Here is a 17,509-nt window from a genome sequence, read left to right on the forward strand (position 1 = left end):
CCTTTAAAAAAAAAAATCTTGTGTATTTCTTCCACTCCTCAGAGATATCATAAGTAGCCATTCATAGCTAAATAGACCTTAAAAGAACCTGGCATTTCCAATGGCGCTTAGTTTATCTATGAATAAACCTACTACCTAGTGACTGTGAAATACAGCTGTTCACTGTATTGAAAACAAAAACAAAACCCCTCAGCTATGGTACTCCTTTGAGATAAAATTATCCAGGAAATATTGGAAATATCCAAATCTTCATTTCAAGAGTAGTTGTGGGCAAAGGAGATCCTAACATCTTCCTTGGAATTTTGCCTATTGTCCTCCACTTCTGGCTTTCTACTGCACTGTAAATCTTGTCAAAAGTCCTTTGTGTTTTCCTGCTAGTTTACTTATGGTCTAATCCTATGCATGTTTAGACAGTAAAATGTCTAAACATGCATAGGATTGGACCCTTAATGCCTTCTGCTGCTATAGATTCTGTTCTATTTCCTCTTAGTGGCTTTATTCAGTATTTACAGGAAAGCAGGCAATGTCTTAAAATTGACGAATACCACCTACCCGGTCTGGCGATTAGCATACTGAAGCCTCATGGCAAGCATAGCATTCATTTTCCAAGGGCAAAGCAATGTCTGCTTTACTGGGTTCCAGGCAGCAACGAAGAAACTGCAGGTTTAACAGAACAGCAAGTGTTCTTATACTCTAGTCAATAGCCCGCCTTGTGTAGATTGTTTCAGTAAGGACAGATTCTTCTAGGGTGGTGATAGGGTGATGGGGGGAGGGTGGAAGAAATTGACAAGTTGTTGTCTCCCAAAACGCTATTCTAGGCGCACCCAATTATAGCTAGTAATGTCGGCCTATGAACAAAAATCCAAAATGCCTAGTAGAGCAGTACATGTATTAGGCCAGCTAAACTGTCACGGCAGTGAACAGTCTTTTGAGTCCTCCAGAACTACTCTTGAACAAGTTGGACGTGAAGTTAACACAAAATGGGACGGGAAGTAAAAAGGCCGGGCAGGATGGATAAGCCCCGCAGTCTGCTGTTTGTAACCGGGCGTGGAAGCTAAAACGTTTTGCATCTAGCAATCTGAAGTCTGCACCACCCCACCTGCCCGCCTTCTTCTATCCCGCAGGCCACCGGCCTTTTGCATCATGTCCAGCTTTCTCCCCAAGCCTTTTTTTTTTTTTTTTCCTGCGTAACATCGACCCTAAAGAGCGGAGAACTCGGCCTCACGGACTATAGGCTGTGACATTCTGGAGGTGTTTCCCTCCTGCGTAAGCCTGGAAGTTACGAACAAAGCGAACTCGAAACAGCCGTCCCGTGGCATGACTAAGTCGGGCACCATGCGAGCTCCGGTTTTCGGCGGGCCCCGATAGAGGCGTTAGGCTGCTGTCGCTTTCGGCGCAACGCCGCTGCAGCCTGCAAGTTGTGCGCCCCGCGGCGGCGGCGCTCCTCGTGGCAGCGAGAGCCGGCGCGCGCGAGGCGTCCCCACCGCCGCCTCCAGAATGGTGGACACTCGCTATCGCGCCAGGACAGGCGGGGAGCGGCGGGCGCCGTCCCCTCGCCCGCGGCCACTGCTGGGCCGCGCTCCCTTTCCCAGGCCATCTTGCACCAGGAATCACGTGAAGAGGGGTGGAAGCGAGGCGCTCGTTCCCATAGAGATAGGAAAAGGTTGTCCCTGCCAGTCACGTGAATTGCACTTGCCGATGGCTCCTTCCGCCAGGCTTGGCGCTACTCGGGGGCCGTAGAGCGCGTGTGTCCCCCTCCACGCCCGGCCCGCGCACGTACGCCGCCTCCCCCCCCTCCCTCGCTCCCTCCCTCCCTCCCTCCCTCGCGGCGCTTGTGAGCAGGATCTGCGCTCGCGCACCGACCGTACCATGGAGGTTTTCATTCCGTCGTTCCGCTATGAGGAGAGCGAGTTGGAGAGAGGCTATACGGTGAGTGGTGGGCAGGAGGAGGCGATAGAGCCCCGCTCTCTTTCTCCCTACCCCCCCGCACCGCCCTTCAGGGAATAGGGTGGTACAGCTCGGGACCCAAGGCGCTGCTCGCCTGCGCTGTGCGCCCGAGGGAAGCGCTGCTCGAACTGCCAGACCGTTCCTACAGCGCTGCACTGGGTTACGGTAGTTGTCTGCCTATAGTAGTGGGCGAGAGATCGTAGTAACGAGCTGTGGAGTGTGAGAGAGGAGTCCGTGGTTTGGCTGACATGTTAATGAGTTTGCTCACTGGGAAGCGGGACGTTTAGGGATCTGGTGATGGGCCATTTCTGGGCGCTGTCTGAAGACCCGCGGGCAGCCAGGGCTCATCGCAGGGTCTGCGCAGCGGTCTTCCATGGGTCCGAGTTCCTTTGCCTTGGTAAGGCTGCCACTTCTTGTTTACCAAAATCCTGAGCGACTCTGGAGTTCGCCCAAGAGAAGATGACTTAAACAAAACAAAACTCAAGGACAGGGTGCTCCTGAGACGGTGCGAAGTGCATTTGTGTGAGCTGAATGTTTCTTCCCTTCTCTGGGGACTTCCCAGGTGTGCTCACAGGCTTTGTTGGCATTGACTCCACACTTGGGAAGAACGCGTGTCTTCTTTGAAAAGTTGCTTTTCACCTTGTGTGAAAGAAGGGATGGCTGGCTTCTAGTGAAATGCTTGGGCTTCTGTTCTGTTTTTTTAAGCATAGCCAGGTGATTGGAATCCTAACTCCCGATTGCCAAATTCTCAACTTCCAAACGGCCAGTGACCTCTGCTGATTAGCTCCACTCTGGGAGTGTCTAAGAATGCTGACATCAGCTGAGTGACACATAGGCGCACACTCACAGTCATGGATTAAATGTAAGGGAAGCTGTTTTAGTAATTGTGTGCTAATTAAAGAAAGCTGGAGTTCGCTTTTGACCAGCTGTTATTTTTATCTAAGAAACATAAACCCTATATAAAATTAGGGAAGAACTGCCGTAGTCGAGAGGAATAGTAATTTAACTGTTGATTTGGAATAATGTTATAAAGTGATGTTGGCCGCTGCAGTATACAAGAAGGAAACTAGCTTCAAGATTAGAAGGCAGCTTCCCCCAAAGTTCTGCATAAAGTTTTGCAGAGAAAGCAAAAATGTGGCTGTGCCTTGTAAAGCCAGAATATACATGTTTTCCCCACAGTGAGATCCCAGAGCCCAAAATGGTCGCTAGCACTCGCTACAAGTGAGATGTCAAAGTCCCGCTTCACACATTAGAGCTGAAAGGAGAGTTGCTTTGCTTCTGCATTCCTTCACTTCTCTGTGAATTGATGCAGGCCTAGTTGTCACAATGGAACCTCTTCAGATTGTACGTGAGGGTTGTCATATGACTACATGCTACTGCATGGGGTGGAGAGGGGGGATAAATCCCTCTACATGCTAAACTAGCATGTCAGGAAGAAGACTTGGGGTTATATCCAATGTTAGTCTAACTTAAGTTCCATTAAGGACATAAGGACAGAGCCATGCGGAATCAGACCAAGTTCCATCTAGACCAGCATTCTGTTCACATAGCGGCCAACCAGTATATCCCCACTACCTGTGGAGAATCCACAAGTAGAACACAAGTACAATAGCACCATCCTGTTCATGTTCTCAGCGACTGGTATTCAGAGGCATATTGTCCCTGATACTGGAGGTAGTATATAGGCAACATTACTAGTAGCCATTGATAGCCTTATTCTCTATGAAATTGTCTAATCCCCTTTTAAAGCCATCCGAGTTGGTGCCCCTCCCTACATCTTGTGGTAGTGAATTCCATAGTTTAACTATGCGCGGTGTGAAGAAGCACTTCCTTTTATCTGTCCTGAATTTCCCACCAATCAGCTTCATGGGATGACCCTGAGTTCTAGTATTATGAATTATCTATTTCTCCACACGATGCATAATTTTGTACACCTCTGCCATGTCTCCCCGTACTCATCTTTTCTCTAAATGAAACAGTCCTGGGCACTGTAACCTTTCCTTGTAGGGGAGTTGCTCCAGCCCCTTGATCATTTTAGTTGCCCTTTTCTGAACTCTATGATACCCTTTTTGAGGTACAGTGACTAGAACTGTGCACAGTATTCCAAGTGTGGTCACACCATAGATTTCGATGAGTCTACTCTAAGTAGGACTAGCATTGGATACAATCCTAGGCTAGCCTGGAACCCTTCTCTCTGGCATCTACGTGCAGGCTATTTTTTGTACGAATAAGTTTTCAGTCATATGAGCCAACCACCTGTAGCCAAAACATAAGTTTACCACCTCAGAACTAGGTCTGAGTAAGAACAGGAGCTGGGAAGCGGGAGCATTGGTTTGGCTGGTGACTAGTTCTCTAAGAAGAAAATAGACCTACAGAAGCCACTATTTTTCCTCGGACTCTCTCTCATACATGGCTCCTTCTAACCAGAGTTGGTTTTGGTGCGGATACAAACCATTTTTAAAAGGCTTGATTCCAGTTTGTTTCCTCTTAGATATCCCTCCCCACTCTTTGGCCACCCCAGTTGAACCAGATTTTCAACTCAAAAGTGTGTGTGTGGGATTAGGTGCAGCTCTTCCTCCAACTTGTGGGCAGTATCCAATGGTGCCTTAGCTCTAGTGCTAATGATGTTGTGCTAGCATAAACCAACACTTGCATGATTAACTAGTGCAATGTAAAGTAAATTGCTGCCTTTTTTCATTGCGCTAGTTATGTTGCATAAGCAGTGGTTTACGTTCATGCAGCATCATTAGCACCAGGACACTCCTGGATGCTACCCCTTATCTAATAAAGCACCAACTTTCTGATACCGAATTCTCTCTATAGCTACTGGAAACCAGCAACTTGACTTTTTAGAAAGAAGATTGGTTTCCCCAGAAAACCTATCACTGCAGCATATGCCATTGGCATTGTGCTGGTAGTTGCTTACGCTATTGCTGTGTTAATGGCATAAGCGGAGTGGCTGTGCTGGATGCTGCTTGTGGTTTTTATGTCTTCCCATTTGACAGTGGGATCCTTGTTAGACTTTCCTTTTTAAAGTGAATTGAATTGACATTATTGAGGCGAGATGGCTCATGAAGATATTTTCCCCAATTAATACTAGTCAACAGTTAAACTTTTTCTTGCCACTTTAAATTGATGACTGGATCTCCAAACTATTGAACCTCTGCTTATAAATGCAACAGTTGTTCATAATTTGGCAGTGAGTGACCTTTAAATGTAGACGTTTTGTGAACATATCCTTGGGGAACAATTTAACTTCAAAATGACACCCATGAGCACTTGTTATCATTTAAATATGCTTCCTTTGTCAATAACAGAATAGCAAGGACTAGTTAGATTTCTAATGTTGATTCAGATACTTGGAAATTGGCTGAATAAATTAGTGTGTACTTGATTTATATTGACCAAAAAGTGTTGCGTTGGTATATTACAGGTCAAGGTGACATACATTTAAGTGGACTGAGGTGCAAAGGGCATACTTGACTGACATGCTTACAGTGTTCTTAATTAACTTTTTTTTAAATGCTGGGCCTTGATTGCTTTTTGTAGTGATAGAATTATGGTAGTGGGACATGATGTCAAATATTTTTGTTTTAACTTATAAGACAAATAAAAGTAATTACATGTTTATTATTTATATTACTAAATATAGTTCCACAACATGTAAATGAGCATCTTATAGCAGTATGTCTATGCATGTATGGGAGGGAGGCATTGCAACATTCCAGTGCTAATATTCTAATCCTGTCCTACTCTACATTTTGCAAATGGGGTGAAGCTACCCAGTTCTGTCTGCTTTGATAAGACAATGTCTTTTAAATACAGGTGAGGGCTACTGGATTGTACCTTTCCCATGGTTGACGTTCCTGTGCCATCTTGGAGTAGATATCAGTGCATACATGATTTCTACTCTTGTTCCAGTTGCAGGGCTCTCAAACTCAGTACTTTAAGCTGCTCTGTGAGTTCAGCTGTCTGTAGGACTATGCCATAAAAATTGCTGGTCTGATTCTGTTAGGAAAGATATAGTGCAGTTTCAAGTGTGTTGCAAATTTGAATATCTTTGCATTTTTACTCGTTTATATCTAAATTACTTATTTGGAAGTTTGCTCCTGAAGTCTTGTAAAGTTACTGCCAGACTTAGTTATACTTCTAGTGGACCCATTGAAATGTTGTTGTTGTTGTTCAGTCGTTCCGTCGTGTCCGACTCTTCGTGACCCCATGGACCATAGCACGCCAGGCCTTCCTGTCCTGCGCTCTCTCCCGGAGCGTGCTCAAGTTCATATTCATTGCATCCGTGATGCTATCTAGCCATCTCATCCTCTGCCGTCCCCTTCTCCTTTTGCCTTCAGTCTTTCCCAGCATCAGGGTCTTTTCCAGGGAGTTTTCTCTTCGCATTAGGTGGCCAAAATATTGGAGCTTCAGCTTCATTATCTGTCCTTCCAATGAGCACTCAGGGTTGATTTCCTTTAGGATGGACTGATTTGACCTCCTTGCAGTCCAGGGGACTCGTAAGAGTCTTCTCCAGCACCACAGTTCGAAAGCATCAATTCTTCGGCGCTCAGCCTTCCTTATAGTCCAGCTCTCACAGCCATACATTACTACTGGGAAAACCATAACTTTGATTAGACGGACCTTTGTCGGCAAGGTGATGTCTCTGCTTCTTACTATGCTGTCTAGGTTTGCCATAGCTTTCCTCCCAAGGAGCAAGCGTCTTTTAATTTCATGGCTACAGTCACCGTCTGCGGTGATCTTGGAGCCCAAGAAAGTAAAATCTGTCACTGCTTCCATTTCTTCCCATTCTATATGCCAGGAAGTGATAGGGCCAGATGCCATGATCTTCGTTTTTTTAATGTTGAGTTTCAAACCAGCTTTTGCACTCTCCACTTTCACCCTCAACAAGAGGCTCTTGAGATCCTCTTTGCTTTCTGCCATTAGGGTGGTATCGTCTGCATATCGGAGGTTGTTGATAATTCTCCCGGCAATCTTAATTCCGACCTGTGATTCATCCAACCCGGCATTTCTCATGATGTACTCTGCATATAAGTTAAATAAGCAGGGTGACAATATGCAGCCTTGTCGTACTCCTTTCCCAATTTTGAACCAATCGGTTGTTCCATGTCTGGTTCTTACTGTTGCTTCTTGACCCTCGTACAGGTTTCTCAGGAGACGGGTAAGGTGGTCTGGTACTCCCATCACTTTCAGAATTTGCCACAGTTTGTTGTGATCCACACAATCAAAGGCTTTAGCGTAGTCAATGAAGCAGAAATAGACGTTTTTCTGGAATTCTCTTGCTTTCTCCATGATGCAGCGAATGTTGGCGATTTGATCTCTAGTTCCTCTGCCTCTTCGAAACCCAGCTTGTACTTCCGGTAGTTCTCGGTTCGCATACTGCTGAAGCCTAGCTTGTAGGATTTTGAGCATCACCTTGCTGGCATGTGAAATGAGCGCAATTGTGCGGTAGTTTGAACACTCTTTGGCGTTGCCCTTCTTTGGAATTGGAATGTAAACTGACCTTTTCCAGTCTTGTGGCCACTGTTGAGTGTTCCAGATTTGTTGGCATATTGAATGCAGCACTTTAACAGCATCATCTTTTAGGATTTTAAATAGCTCGGCTGGAATACTGTCATCTCCGCTAGCTTTGTTGTTAGTAATGCTTCCTAAGGCCCACTTGACTTCACTCTCTAGGATGTCCGGCTCAAGTTCAGTGACTGCACTATCATGGCTATCAGGGACATTCAGATCTTTCCTGTATAGTTCTTCTGTGTATTCTTGCCACCTCTTCTTAATCTCATCTGCTTCTCTTAGGTCCCTGCCTTCTTTGTCCTTTATCATGCCCGTCTTTGCACAAAACGTTCCCTTGAGATCTCCAATTTTCTTGAAGAGATCTCTAGTCTTTCCCATTCTGTTGTTTTCCTCGATTTCTTTGCATTGTTCATTTAAGAAGGCCTTCTTGTCTCTCCTTGCTATTCTCTGGAACTCTGCATTCAGTTGGGTATATCTTCCCCTTTCTCCCTTGCTTTTCGCTTCCCTTCTTTCGTGAGCTACTTGTAAAGCCTCATCAGACAGCCACTTGGCTTTCTTGCATTTCTTTTTCTTTGGGACGGATTTTGTTGCTGCCTCCTGAACAATGTTACGGACCTCCGTCCATAGTTCCTCAGGCACTCTGTCTATCAGGTCTAATCCCTGAAATCTATTCCTCACCTCCACTGTATATTCAGAAGGGATATGACTGAGGTCATACCTGAACGGTTTAGTGGTTTTCCCGACATTCTTCAATTTAAGCCAAAATTTTGCAAGAAGCAGCTCATGATCTGAGCCACAGTCAGCTCCAGGTCTTGTTTTTACTGACTGTATGGAGCTTCTCCATCTTTGGCTGCAAAGGACGTAATCAATCTGATTTCGATATTGACCATCTGGTGACGTCCATGTGTAGAGTCGCCTCTTGTGCTGTTGGAAAAGAGTGTTTGCTATGATCAGCATGTTCTCTTGGCAAAACTCTATTAGCTTTTGTCCTGCTTCATTTGGTACACCAAGGCCATGCCTGCCTGTTATCCCGGTGATTTCTTGACTTCCTACTTTAGCATTCCAATCCCCTATGATGAAGAGGACATCTTTTTTTGGTGTTAGTTCTAGAAGGTGTTGTAGGTCTTCATAGAACCGATCAACCTCAGCTTCTTCGGCCTCAGTGGTTGGGGCATAGACTTGAATTACTGTGATGTTGAATGGTTTGCCTTGGATTCGTACTGAGATCATTCTATCATTTTTAAGATTGTACCCCAGTACTGCTTTTCCCACCCTTTTGTTGACTATGAGTGCTACTCCATTTCTTCTAAGGGATTCTTGCCCACAATAGTAGATATGATGGTCACCTGAATTAAATTCGCCCATGCCTGTCCATTTTAGTTCGCTGATTCCCAAGATGTCGATGTTCAATCTTGCCATCTCATGTTTGACCACCTCCAGCTTACCTTGATTCATTGATCTGACATTCCAGGTTCCTAAACAATATTGTTCTTTACAGCATCGGATTTTCTTTTCACCGCCAGACACATCCACAGCTGAGTGTCCTTTCAGCTTTGGCCCAGCCGCTTCACTCTTTCTGGCGCTACTTGGAAATACCCTCTGCTCTTCCCCAGTAGCATATTGGACACCTTCCGACCTGAGGGGCTCATCTTCCGGCGTCATATCTTTTAGCCTTGTGATACGTTCCATGGGGTTTTCTTGGCAAGAATACTGGAGTGGGTTGCCATTTCCTTCTCCAGTGGACCACATTTTGTCAGAACTCTCCGCCATGACCTGTCCGTCTTGGGTGGCCCTGCACGGCATAGCTTATGGCTTCACTGAGTTATGCAAGCCCCTTCGCCACAACAAGGCAGTGATCCATGAAGGGGACCATTGAAATGAGTGGGACTTAAGTTAGTCATGACTACCTTAAGTCCAATTGGGTTGTATCCAATGTTAGTCTAAATTGTCCTATCCATTGCAATGGATTAACATTGGATACAACCCAGTGATTTCAGTGGTTCCATTCTAAGTATGACCTAAGTCTGGATCCAACCCTATTCTAATACTGCCAGTGCTTTATCTTCCATTTTTAAGAATGTCTGTTGTCCTTTGGAAAGATGTTTGTTTGTTACTCATGTAACCTAGCTGGCACTACCTCTGTGCAAGCATTTTGGCCTGTCACAAAAAATCACTTGAAGGGTAAAACTCTTTTCCTGCTCAAACTATCAAGACTGGTTATATGAGGCTGTCCTTGTAGAAGGGCCTAGAGAGACTAGGACAGCATAGTTATGTAATTATTTAAAAGAGTGTATACTAACTTTCAGCAAAAGGTTCAAAGCAGCTAACAAAAAATTAAAACATTAATAGTTAACACTGAATTAAAAATGAAAAAATGCTAAAACTTGCAAAAACAGCAGTGAAAATAAAGAAACAGTAACAAATAAAATCAGGCATTACGGATTTGAGACATAGTTATTTCTGGTACTATATGCTCAAATCTTGGACCATGATCAGCTCCTTAACAACATTATTTTTATCAGCACATTGACGGTAGTGGTATATGTCAGTCCCACAGACACAAAATCGAGCATTAGACTAGAACTTTATAATGGATATACATGCTGTAAGGATTTAGTGTGGTGCTAAAACTTTAGATATTCCTGAAGTGTTGTTCAGTTAGATTATTTCTTGAACACACTGCTGCTGTGTGTATATTTTTGTCTCCTTCACAGTTAGTACACGATAAAAGATCTTTGTTAATGTCCTGTTCCACTCATTGTTAATGCTGTATAGTTAGATTTGTCTTAACATGCTTTGATTTGTTTTTGGTTAATAAAGTGTTGTAGTGCAAAATGGTATGAGTCTTTAATGTCGACGGTCCCCCCCATTAATGTACCATGAAAATTCAAATATAAAAAGTTAATGAAATTCATTTTTCTTTTCACCCCGTTTCGTTTGTTCTATAATTAAATCTCTGTTTAAAAATAGGTTCAATTTTTAAATCAGTACAGAAAAATATTCATACACTGTCGTGTCTTCAGACTGGAGAATAATGAAATCTAGCATCTCCTCATCATTTCTTACATAAACACAAATTAAAAATCTTGATTATGTGGTGAAACAATCAATAGGGTAGCAGCGACTATGTATTGATTAGGAGAATTGCTTTTATAAAAAGTAATCAAATTCATTTCAGCTGACTTGTCTTCTTCCGCTTACAGCCTGAGTCTATGAACTGCTCGACTGAGGTGACAGTTCATAGAATCAAGTATAGTACACATCGTGGGAAGTACATTCCATTAGGGTCAGTGAAATTTGCTTTTAATGGCCTTTTAGGATCAAGGTATGAGGATCCCACCTCTGTTACATTAGCTATGTAACACAAGGGCTTTATGCAATACCTAAGTATCTTCAATAACATTTAGTTGCTGTCATTTTTTAGTTGTGACACCATCTCTAGGTCAGCTGTTTGTATCATAATATGTCCAAGAACATACCTCAAACAATTATTGATTTGATTTATATCCCGTTCATTCCCATGGGTACAGAATGGCTTACAACAGTTTTTATACATGTTAATAATTCAGTCCTCAGTCTAAGGCATTTTACTTCCTTTGTGAGAGACTTAAAACTGTTTGAAATATTATTTAGCGGAACAACCCTACCCACCCCTCCACACACAAAGTTTTGATACAAATAGTAATGTACATTGTCCATATTCTCCTAAATTACACATTGTATTTCTGCATGAGTAATTTTTACTCATGAATAGCAGTAAGTTGCTATCTCTTCTTGAGAGGAAATTAAATTATAAATATCAATAGCCGAGTGTAACTTGAAAAACAATTAAAGCAAATTATTATATGGTGTATATGCAGACAAAGCCAAAGATTTGGTTCTGTAAAGGTGCTTTTATGAACCGCTTCTTCATGAAGATCGCATTGCTGCTGCTAATTCCTCACTCTTGAGCCAGATATTACCATATTTGCATATGCTGCTGTTGGATTTTCAATGTTCATGTGCCAAACAAAATGCTCTTCCCTTCTTGGGGGCTTGGAAATAAGTCGGGAAGCTGCAATTAACCAAATCTTCCCATTACATCTGAACTGTGAAACTATAGTTAATGGCTTACAAACAAGCCAGCATATGAAGACCTAGTTTAAAGTGGGTTACCATATCCTGGCTTGTTTGGAAGCCATCCCTTCTCCGAAGGGAGAAGCATCGTGTATGTGTGTGAGTGCAAAACATACATGCACAGCTTGGCTTATAAAGCTGAGTTTTGATCTGCATGCAGTGTTAACAAGCTGCTGTTTGCCTTCTGGGGGGAAACAGCTGTGAGGTGGAGGTGGAGATTATGTCACAGTGGACAAGTGTCTACAATATTACTGGAATTGGTTGTTCCACACCTTACTCCCTAACCTTTCTGAACAGACACAATTTGCAGTGTGGTTTTCCCCTAGGAATCAGCCTTATACTGAGTCAGACCATTGGGCCATCTAGTTTGGTATTATGCTGTCTGGATTCCAACCCCAACCTGGAGATGCCAGGAACTGAACCTGGGACCTTTTGCATACAAAGCATGTGCTCTACTACTGAGCTGTGACCCTCAGCATAGTGTTCTCTCTTTTTCTCTCTCCCTTTCTCTCTCTCTTGCACTGTGGTTTTGTTTGTGTGTGGAGGATTTCTGTAGACTGCACAATTCAGTGCAGATCTGGTCCGAATAGTGTGTTTTCCATGGCTATCCCCAAGAGCATTGCTAGTCCTGCTCCCATCCCAAGGTACACTTGTGAGATGGCTAGCTGTAGTACAGTGGTAGCCATCTGTAGTGTCACCTCACAAGCAGTAGCTCTAATTCTTGGCACAACCTTATTTATTCCAAGCGTTGTTAGGACACTTATTTCTACAAGCTCAAAGCAGTTTGCAATGGATAAAATACTATTTAAAACAATAAGGTAAAAACACATTAAGAACACAGAACAAGTTCTATATGAAACAGTGAAAGATAATTGTATCCACTTGACTCCTGTTTCATCCATCTCAGGTCTGATCTTCAAACTGGAAAGGCAAAAAGCTAGTCAGAATCGGAATGTCTTGTAATCCTTCCTAAAACTAGCCAAAGAGCTTTACCCTTGTATTTGGGTAAATACATTTCACAGTCTTTGGGCCAGCACTGTAAAGGCCCCTCCCCTGATAGCCAAGAGTCTCTCCTTGCTTAATAATGGGATGCAAAGGGGGCCTGATTTGATTAATGTGATGGGTGTGGGGGCTAATATATGAAGAGGTGGGCTCTAAGGTATGAGGATCCCAGGCCATGAGGGGCTTAAAAAGTTGATACATGAACCTTGATTTGGGCTCAGAAGCCCACCAGTGTCCGGTGAAGCTTCTGGGTCATATTCAAGGAGAGCCTCATATAGAACACCTTACAGTAATCAAGCTGGAAGTTATAAAAGCATGGATCAGCATAATAAGATCCCCCTCTGTCTAAGAAGGGGCAACAAATTCAGCTTGTAAACACCACATCAGGCCACCTTAGGCATCTGCTTATCAAAACATAGTGGGTGCAAAAACATTCCAAAGCTTCTCACTTATTCAAATACAAAAATTGCAACCCTGCAACCACAGACAAATTGAGGCCTGACGGTGCTTCACCGGCATCACCTCCAGTTCTCTGAGTTGAGTTTTAATCTATATGCTCTCATTCCTTCGACCACCACCTCCACGCTGGTTGAGAGCAGAGATGGAGGCTCTTGAAAGCTTCATCATAGAAATATAGAGCTGCATGTTGTTGGCATACTTCTGACACCTCACACCAAAGCTTTGTTTAGAGCTTTACAGTTTTTAATAGCATCCATAAACATATTTTACCCTGCAGTGCACCCCACCCTAATTCCCTTGGGTCAATCTGGTTTTCCCAATGATCCCAGTTTTTCCATATGCTTGGACAGAAGTGAACGAAACAACCTGAAAGTTAGTGATGATTATGCAATAAGATGTTCAATGCAACAGAAGAACTGTGTGGTCTACAGTATGAAAAGCCACTGAGAGGTCCTTAAAATCAACAGATCGCTATTGATGGGACAATCTATATAAATGAAGGTCATGGACCAAGGCAATAGAGGCAGGCTCCAGCTATAAGCAGGATGAAACCAGATTGAAAATGATCAAGGAAAGACGTGTCATCGATAAAAAGCTGGAGTTGCTGTGCTGTCACATGTTATGCAGCCTTCCATAAAAAATGACGGTTCAAACTGTTGCATCTAAACCTGATCTATGAAGCTGAGTGACTTTATCAACAAATAATCATGGAAAATTGTCATAGTGGGCCAAAGATGGTTCCGCTTCTGGTGTACCACATTTGGGACCAAAAACTACCAGACTGCCCTGCCCTGCACCTTTGGATGAAATTCATATGATGCAAGGCGGTTAACAAATGATCCCTTTGCTGCCATCACTGCTACTTCATAGGCCTTCAAATGGAGTCTGCATGTTTGGTTAGATTCAACACACATTTTCTACCACTATCATTCAGCCGACTTCATAGCATGCAGATGCTCTTTAACCTAGGCAGCTGGGCTCTTACAAGGCTGGGAGGGTGGGAGAGAATTGTTTATATTAACATTCTGGTAATGCAACAACAGGTACAAGTGTTGATGTACCCCAAAATTGCGCTAGTGGACGGAAGAAACACTGAGACCTCTGCCCCATTTGCTAATTATAGGATGCTGCCTCAGTTGCCATAGTGAGGCAATTCATTGGGAAAATATCTTTTCAGTTATTAAGGTTCAAGAGACTGGCCCAGTTCTCACGATCATACAAGTCACTGTGGCTTAAATAAGTGTCTGGAAACTGTTTGGGGATGGATGAGGGTGAACAAGCTGAAACTTAATCCAGACAAGATGGAAGTACTGTGGTTGGGAAACCAACTACTTCGGATGGAGGTTTACAACTGGTATTAGATGGGGTTGCACTCCCCCTGAAAGACCAAGTGCGCAGCCTGGGAGTCCTCCTGGACTCTGACCTAACTGGGGAAGCCCAGGTGGCTGCAGAGGCCAGGAGTGCTTTTTACCAGCTTAGGGTGGTACGCCAACTGCAGCTCTATCTGGAGAGGATGGACCTTGCCTCAGTTATCCATGCACTAGTCACGTCCAGGCTGGACTACTGTAATGCGCTATATGTGGGGCTGCCTTTGAAAACAGTTCAGAAACTCCAGCTTGTGCAGAATGCGGCTTCCCAAGTATTGGTGGGGGCGAGCTGATTCCATCACATAACGCCTATACTGCGTCAGCTGCACTGGTTACTGGTGCGTTTCCACACCCAATTCAAAGTGCTGATTTTGACCTTTAAAGCCTTAAATGGTTTGGGACCAAGTTATTTGAAGACTGCCTTCACCCATATCACCTGCCTGCACTTTAAGATCAGAAAGAGAGGCCCTTCTCATTTGTCCACCCGTGAGAGCAATCTGGTGGGTGTTCACACATGAGAGAGCCTTCTCTGCAATGGCTCCACACATTTGGAACAGGCTGCCATCAGAGGTCCGCCATGCTCCATCATTGCAGACTTTTAAGAAGTCTTAACCTTGGAAACATATTATTTTACCTTGGCCTTCTCAAGATATGACTGCTATTGTTGCTGGTACTGCTGTTAACATTGCTGCTAGTTTTATTGTTGACTTTTACTGTTGCTTTTATTATTTTTATGTTTTTATCACTTTTAATATTTTAACTGTTTTTATGTATTTTATTGCCGTAAGCTGCCTTGGGAGGGCTTCTGCTCTGAAAGGTGGCCAAGAAATATTTTAAATAAAAATAAATAAATAAATTTAAATCTTCGGTGTGTGCCAGGCGCCATTTCCCTAATGTCAAGTTATCCGAGCAAGGGTGGCATGGCTTGTTTGAAGGGGAAACAACCATAGGTTATTTCTCCCTCAAACAAGTAACGCCTTCTAGGTTTGGGTGACATGACAAGCCATGACTTGGCAAGTAATTAGGGAAATTGCCGTCATGTGCCTGGAATTAAAACAAGCCACTGCGGCATATTTATGCCATGGTGGTTTGTTTTGATTGTGCAAGCATGGTCATTGTATTTTTACTCTTACATAATGTTATAATCAAACTGCCAAATGCCAAACTACTAGTAAATGAAAATTAAAGAAACAAATTAAATCATCTTACCCCAATTTTTTCTTTCTATTGTATTAGTTTTGATGTCTTTAAAGAGGAAAAGAGTGTCTGAAACAGGAATTCAGTGTACAAAAGGTGCTATATTGGTGTATTATGGAAAAGAAAAGCTGAGAGCTGGAAAAATATCCTGAATTCTCAGATGCTAGCATTAATTACATTTTTAGATGTATGGGCACATGTGAGATTCTTCTACCCCTGGAAAAGATGAGGAACCATCTAACAGTGGTGAATAGAAATATTATTTAATGAACAATGGTTAGAATTCTGTTTGTAATATAAAAATCCAAACACAGTATTTGGTGAAATTTTCATCAAAATTGTGTAAACCTTAATTCAGTTGGAAACCTTTAATTGTTGAGGTGGGGCAAAGTTAACACACTAATGGGCTGGAGGAGGATGGCATGAGCTGCCCTCCAGTGGAAAATAAGTTCTATTTTAATTAAAGATTTAATCTTCTCTGCTGACATGGAATTCTATAGCAACTACCTACCTAAAAAGATAATTTGCACAAATCACCTACATCAAGTCTTAGGCTGCAATCGCACACCCTGTTACCTCGGAGTAAATCCCATTGGACTCAGTCTGAATAGACATGTATATGATTGCATGCTTAAACCGTCAGTTGCAGTGCTAAAGTGCCTAGGCTCACTTTCACAAGGTTCAAGTCTAATTTGCTGACTAGTTTGAACTGGGGAACTTGTATGCACTTACATGATGTCTTCTGTGTTGATTAAGTTGCTAGGGTTTCCTTTGTACAAACCATTTTTCATATGAACTTTGTTTTGATGATGTTGGGGAACAAAAAACATGCAAAACGGAGTCAGAAGTGGCAAAACAAAAGAAAAGCCTAGACTTAAAATAATGCCTCCACGTACATATACACACATCAGACCAAGATGTGTGCACACTGAGAGGCAGTCTTAAGAGCTGTGTCTTGAATCACCATTTTAATAATTTGGAGGCAGACAATGGGTATAGATCAGTTTCCCTCTTATATTAGACCCACTTCAGCAATGACATCAGTGCAAATATATTGAGATGGGGGAGGGAACTCGTCTGAGAAAAGGCATTTTGCCTAATTCCTTATTGCACCTACTTGCCCTAGTCCCATACAGATAAATGGGGTGGTGAAAATGAGTAGACTGGGTCACAGGTAGCTTCTTGGTCTGCCAAGGTTGCCTCTAAGGGAAAGAATGGTATATTTCCTTTGAAACACAGACCCTGAAATCGAATGAGAAACTGATTTCAACACTCTTCAGTTTTGGAAGTGGTTTGCCATGAAAGCTGCTTTTTGAAAAACACAAGTCCAAAGTCCCTTTAACTCAGCCTGTACTGCCCTTAAAACTAATCTGTGATTAATCTTGCAGTCTAAACACTAATCTTATCTTCAGAGTGACACAATGTAGAGAATACATTATTGTTTGTCATTATTAAATTGGTTCTATTCATTCCGTAAATAAGGATCCAATAATGGTATGTTTATACCAATCTTTAAAGAGTTAGATATATTAGTCTTCTATCGATGCATGTGCTGTTGAATATTAGTAACATTTGCCTTTATTTGAGTAAAGACTTTAATTTAATAATAAAATCCGCCTTTAAAAATATTGATTTTGGTTACAAATTTACAAAAATAGACTTCTTCATACACAGCCAATAAATTTCAAACAAATTTGGCACATGTAGGATAAGTCATAATACATTAAGTGGCAGCAAAATAAACAAAGCTTCAAAAACAATTACAAGGAAACAAGATATGATAAGGATGAAAAGATATTTTATGTTTTGCCATGAAATACTTGGTTGATTTAATATTTGCAAACTTTATACAACTTGTGTGCCAAATTGTATAAAGGCCAAAGAGAAGATGATAGAGC

General features: G+C 42.6%; 1 protein-coding gene across 2 annotated transcripts in view; it reads left to right on the forward strand.

The window, feature by feature from the left end:
- Positions 1-1,825: 1,825 nt before the first annotated feature.
- SNX24 (sorting nexin 24) overlaps positions 1,826-17,509 on the forward strand; it is a 155,807-nt gene continuing 140,123 nt past the window's right edge. For both annotated transcript variants that reach the window (XM_084833954.1, XM_084833955.1), the window contains exon 1: positions 1,826-1,929. In XM_084833954.1, coding sequence (XP_084690080.1) covers positions 1,870-1,929 — 60 coding nt within the window. In that variant the 5' untranslated portion in view covers positions 1,826-1,869. The remainder of the gene's footprint in view (positions 1,930-17,509) is intronic.

Source organism: Heloderma suspectum, chromosome 2, assembly GCF_057233095.1.
Source record: "Heloderma suspectum isolate Gila_16-S chromosome 2, 16-S_ref, whole genome shotgun sequence".
Classification (NCBI taxonomy): Eukaryota; Metazoa; Chordata; class Lepidosauria; order Squamata; family Helodermatidae; genus Heloderma; species Heloderma suspectum.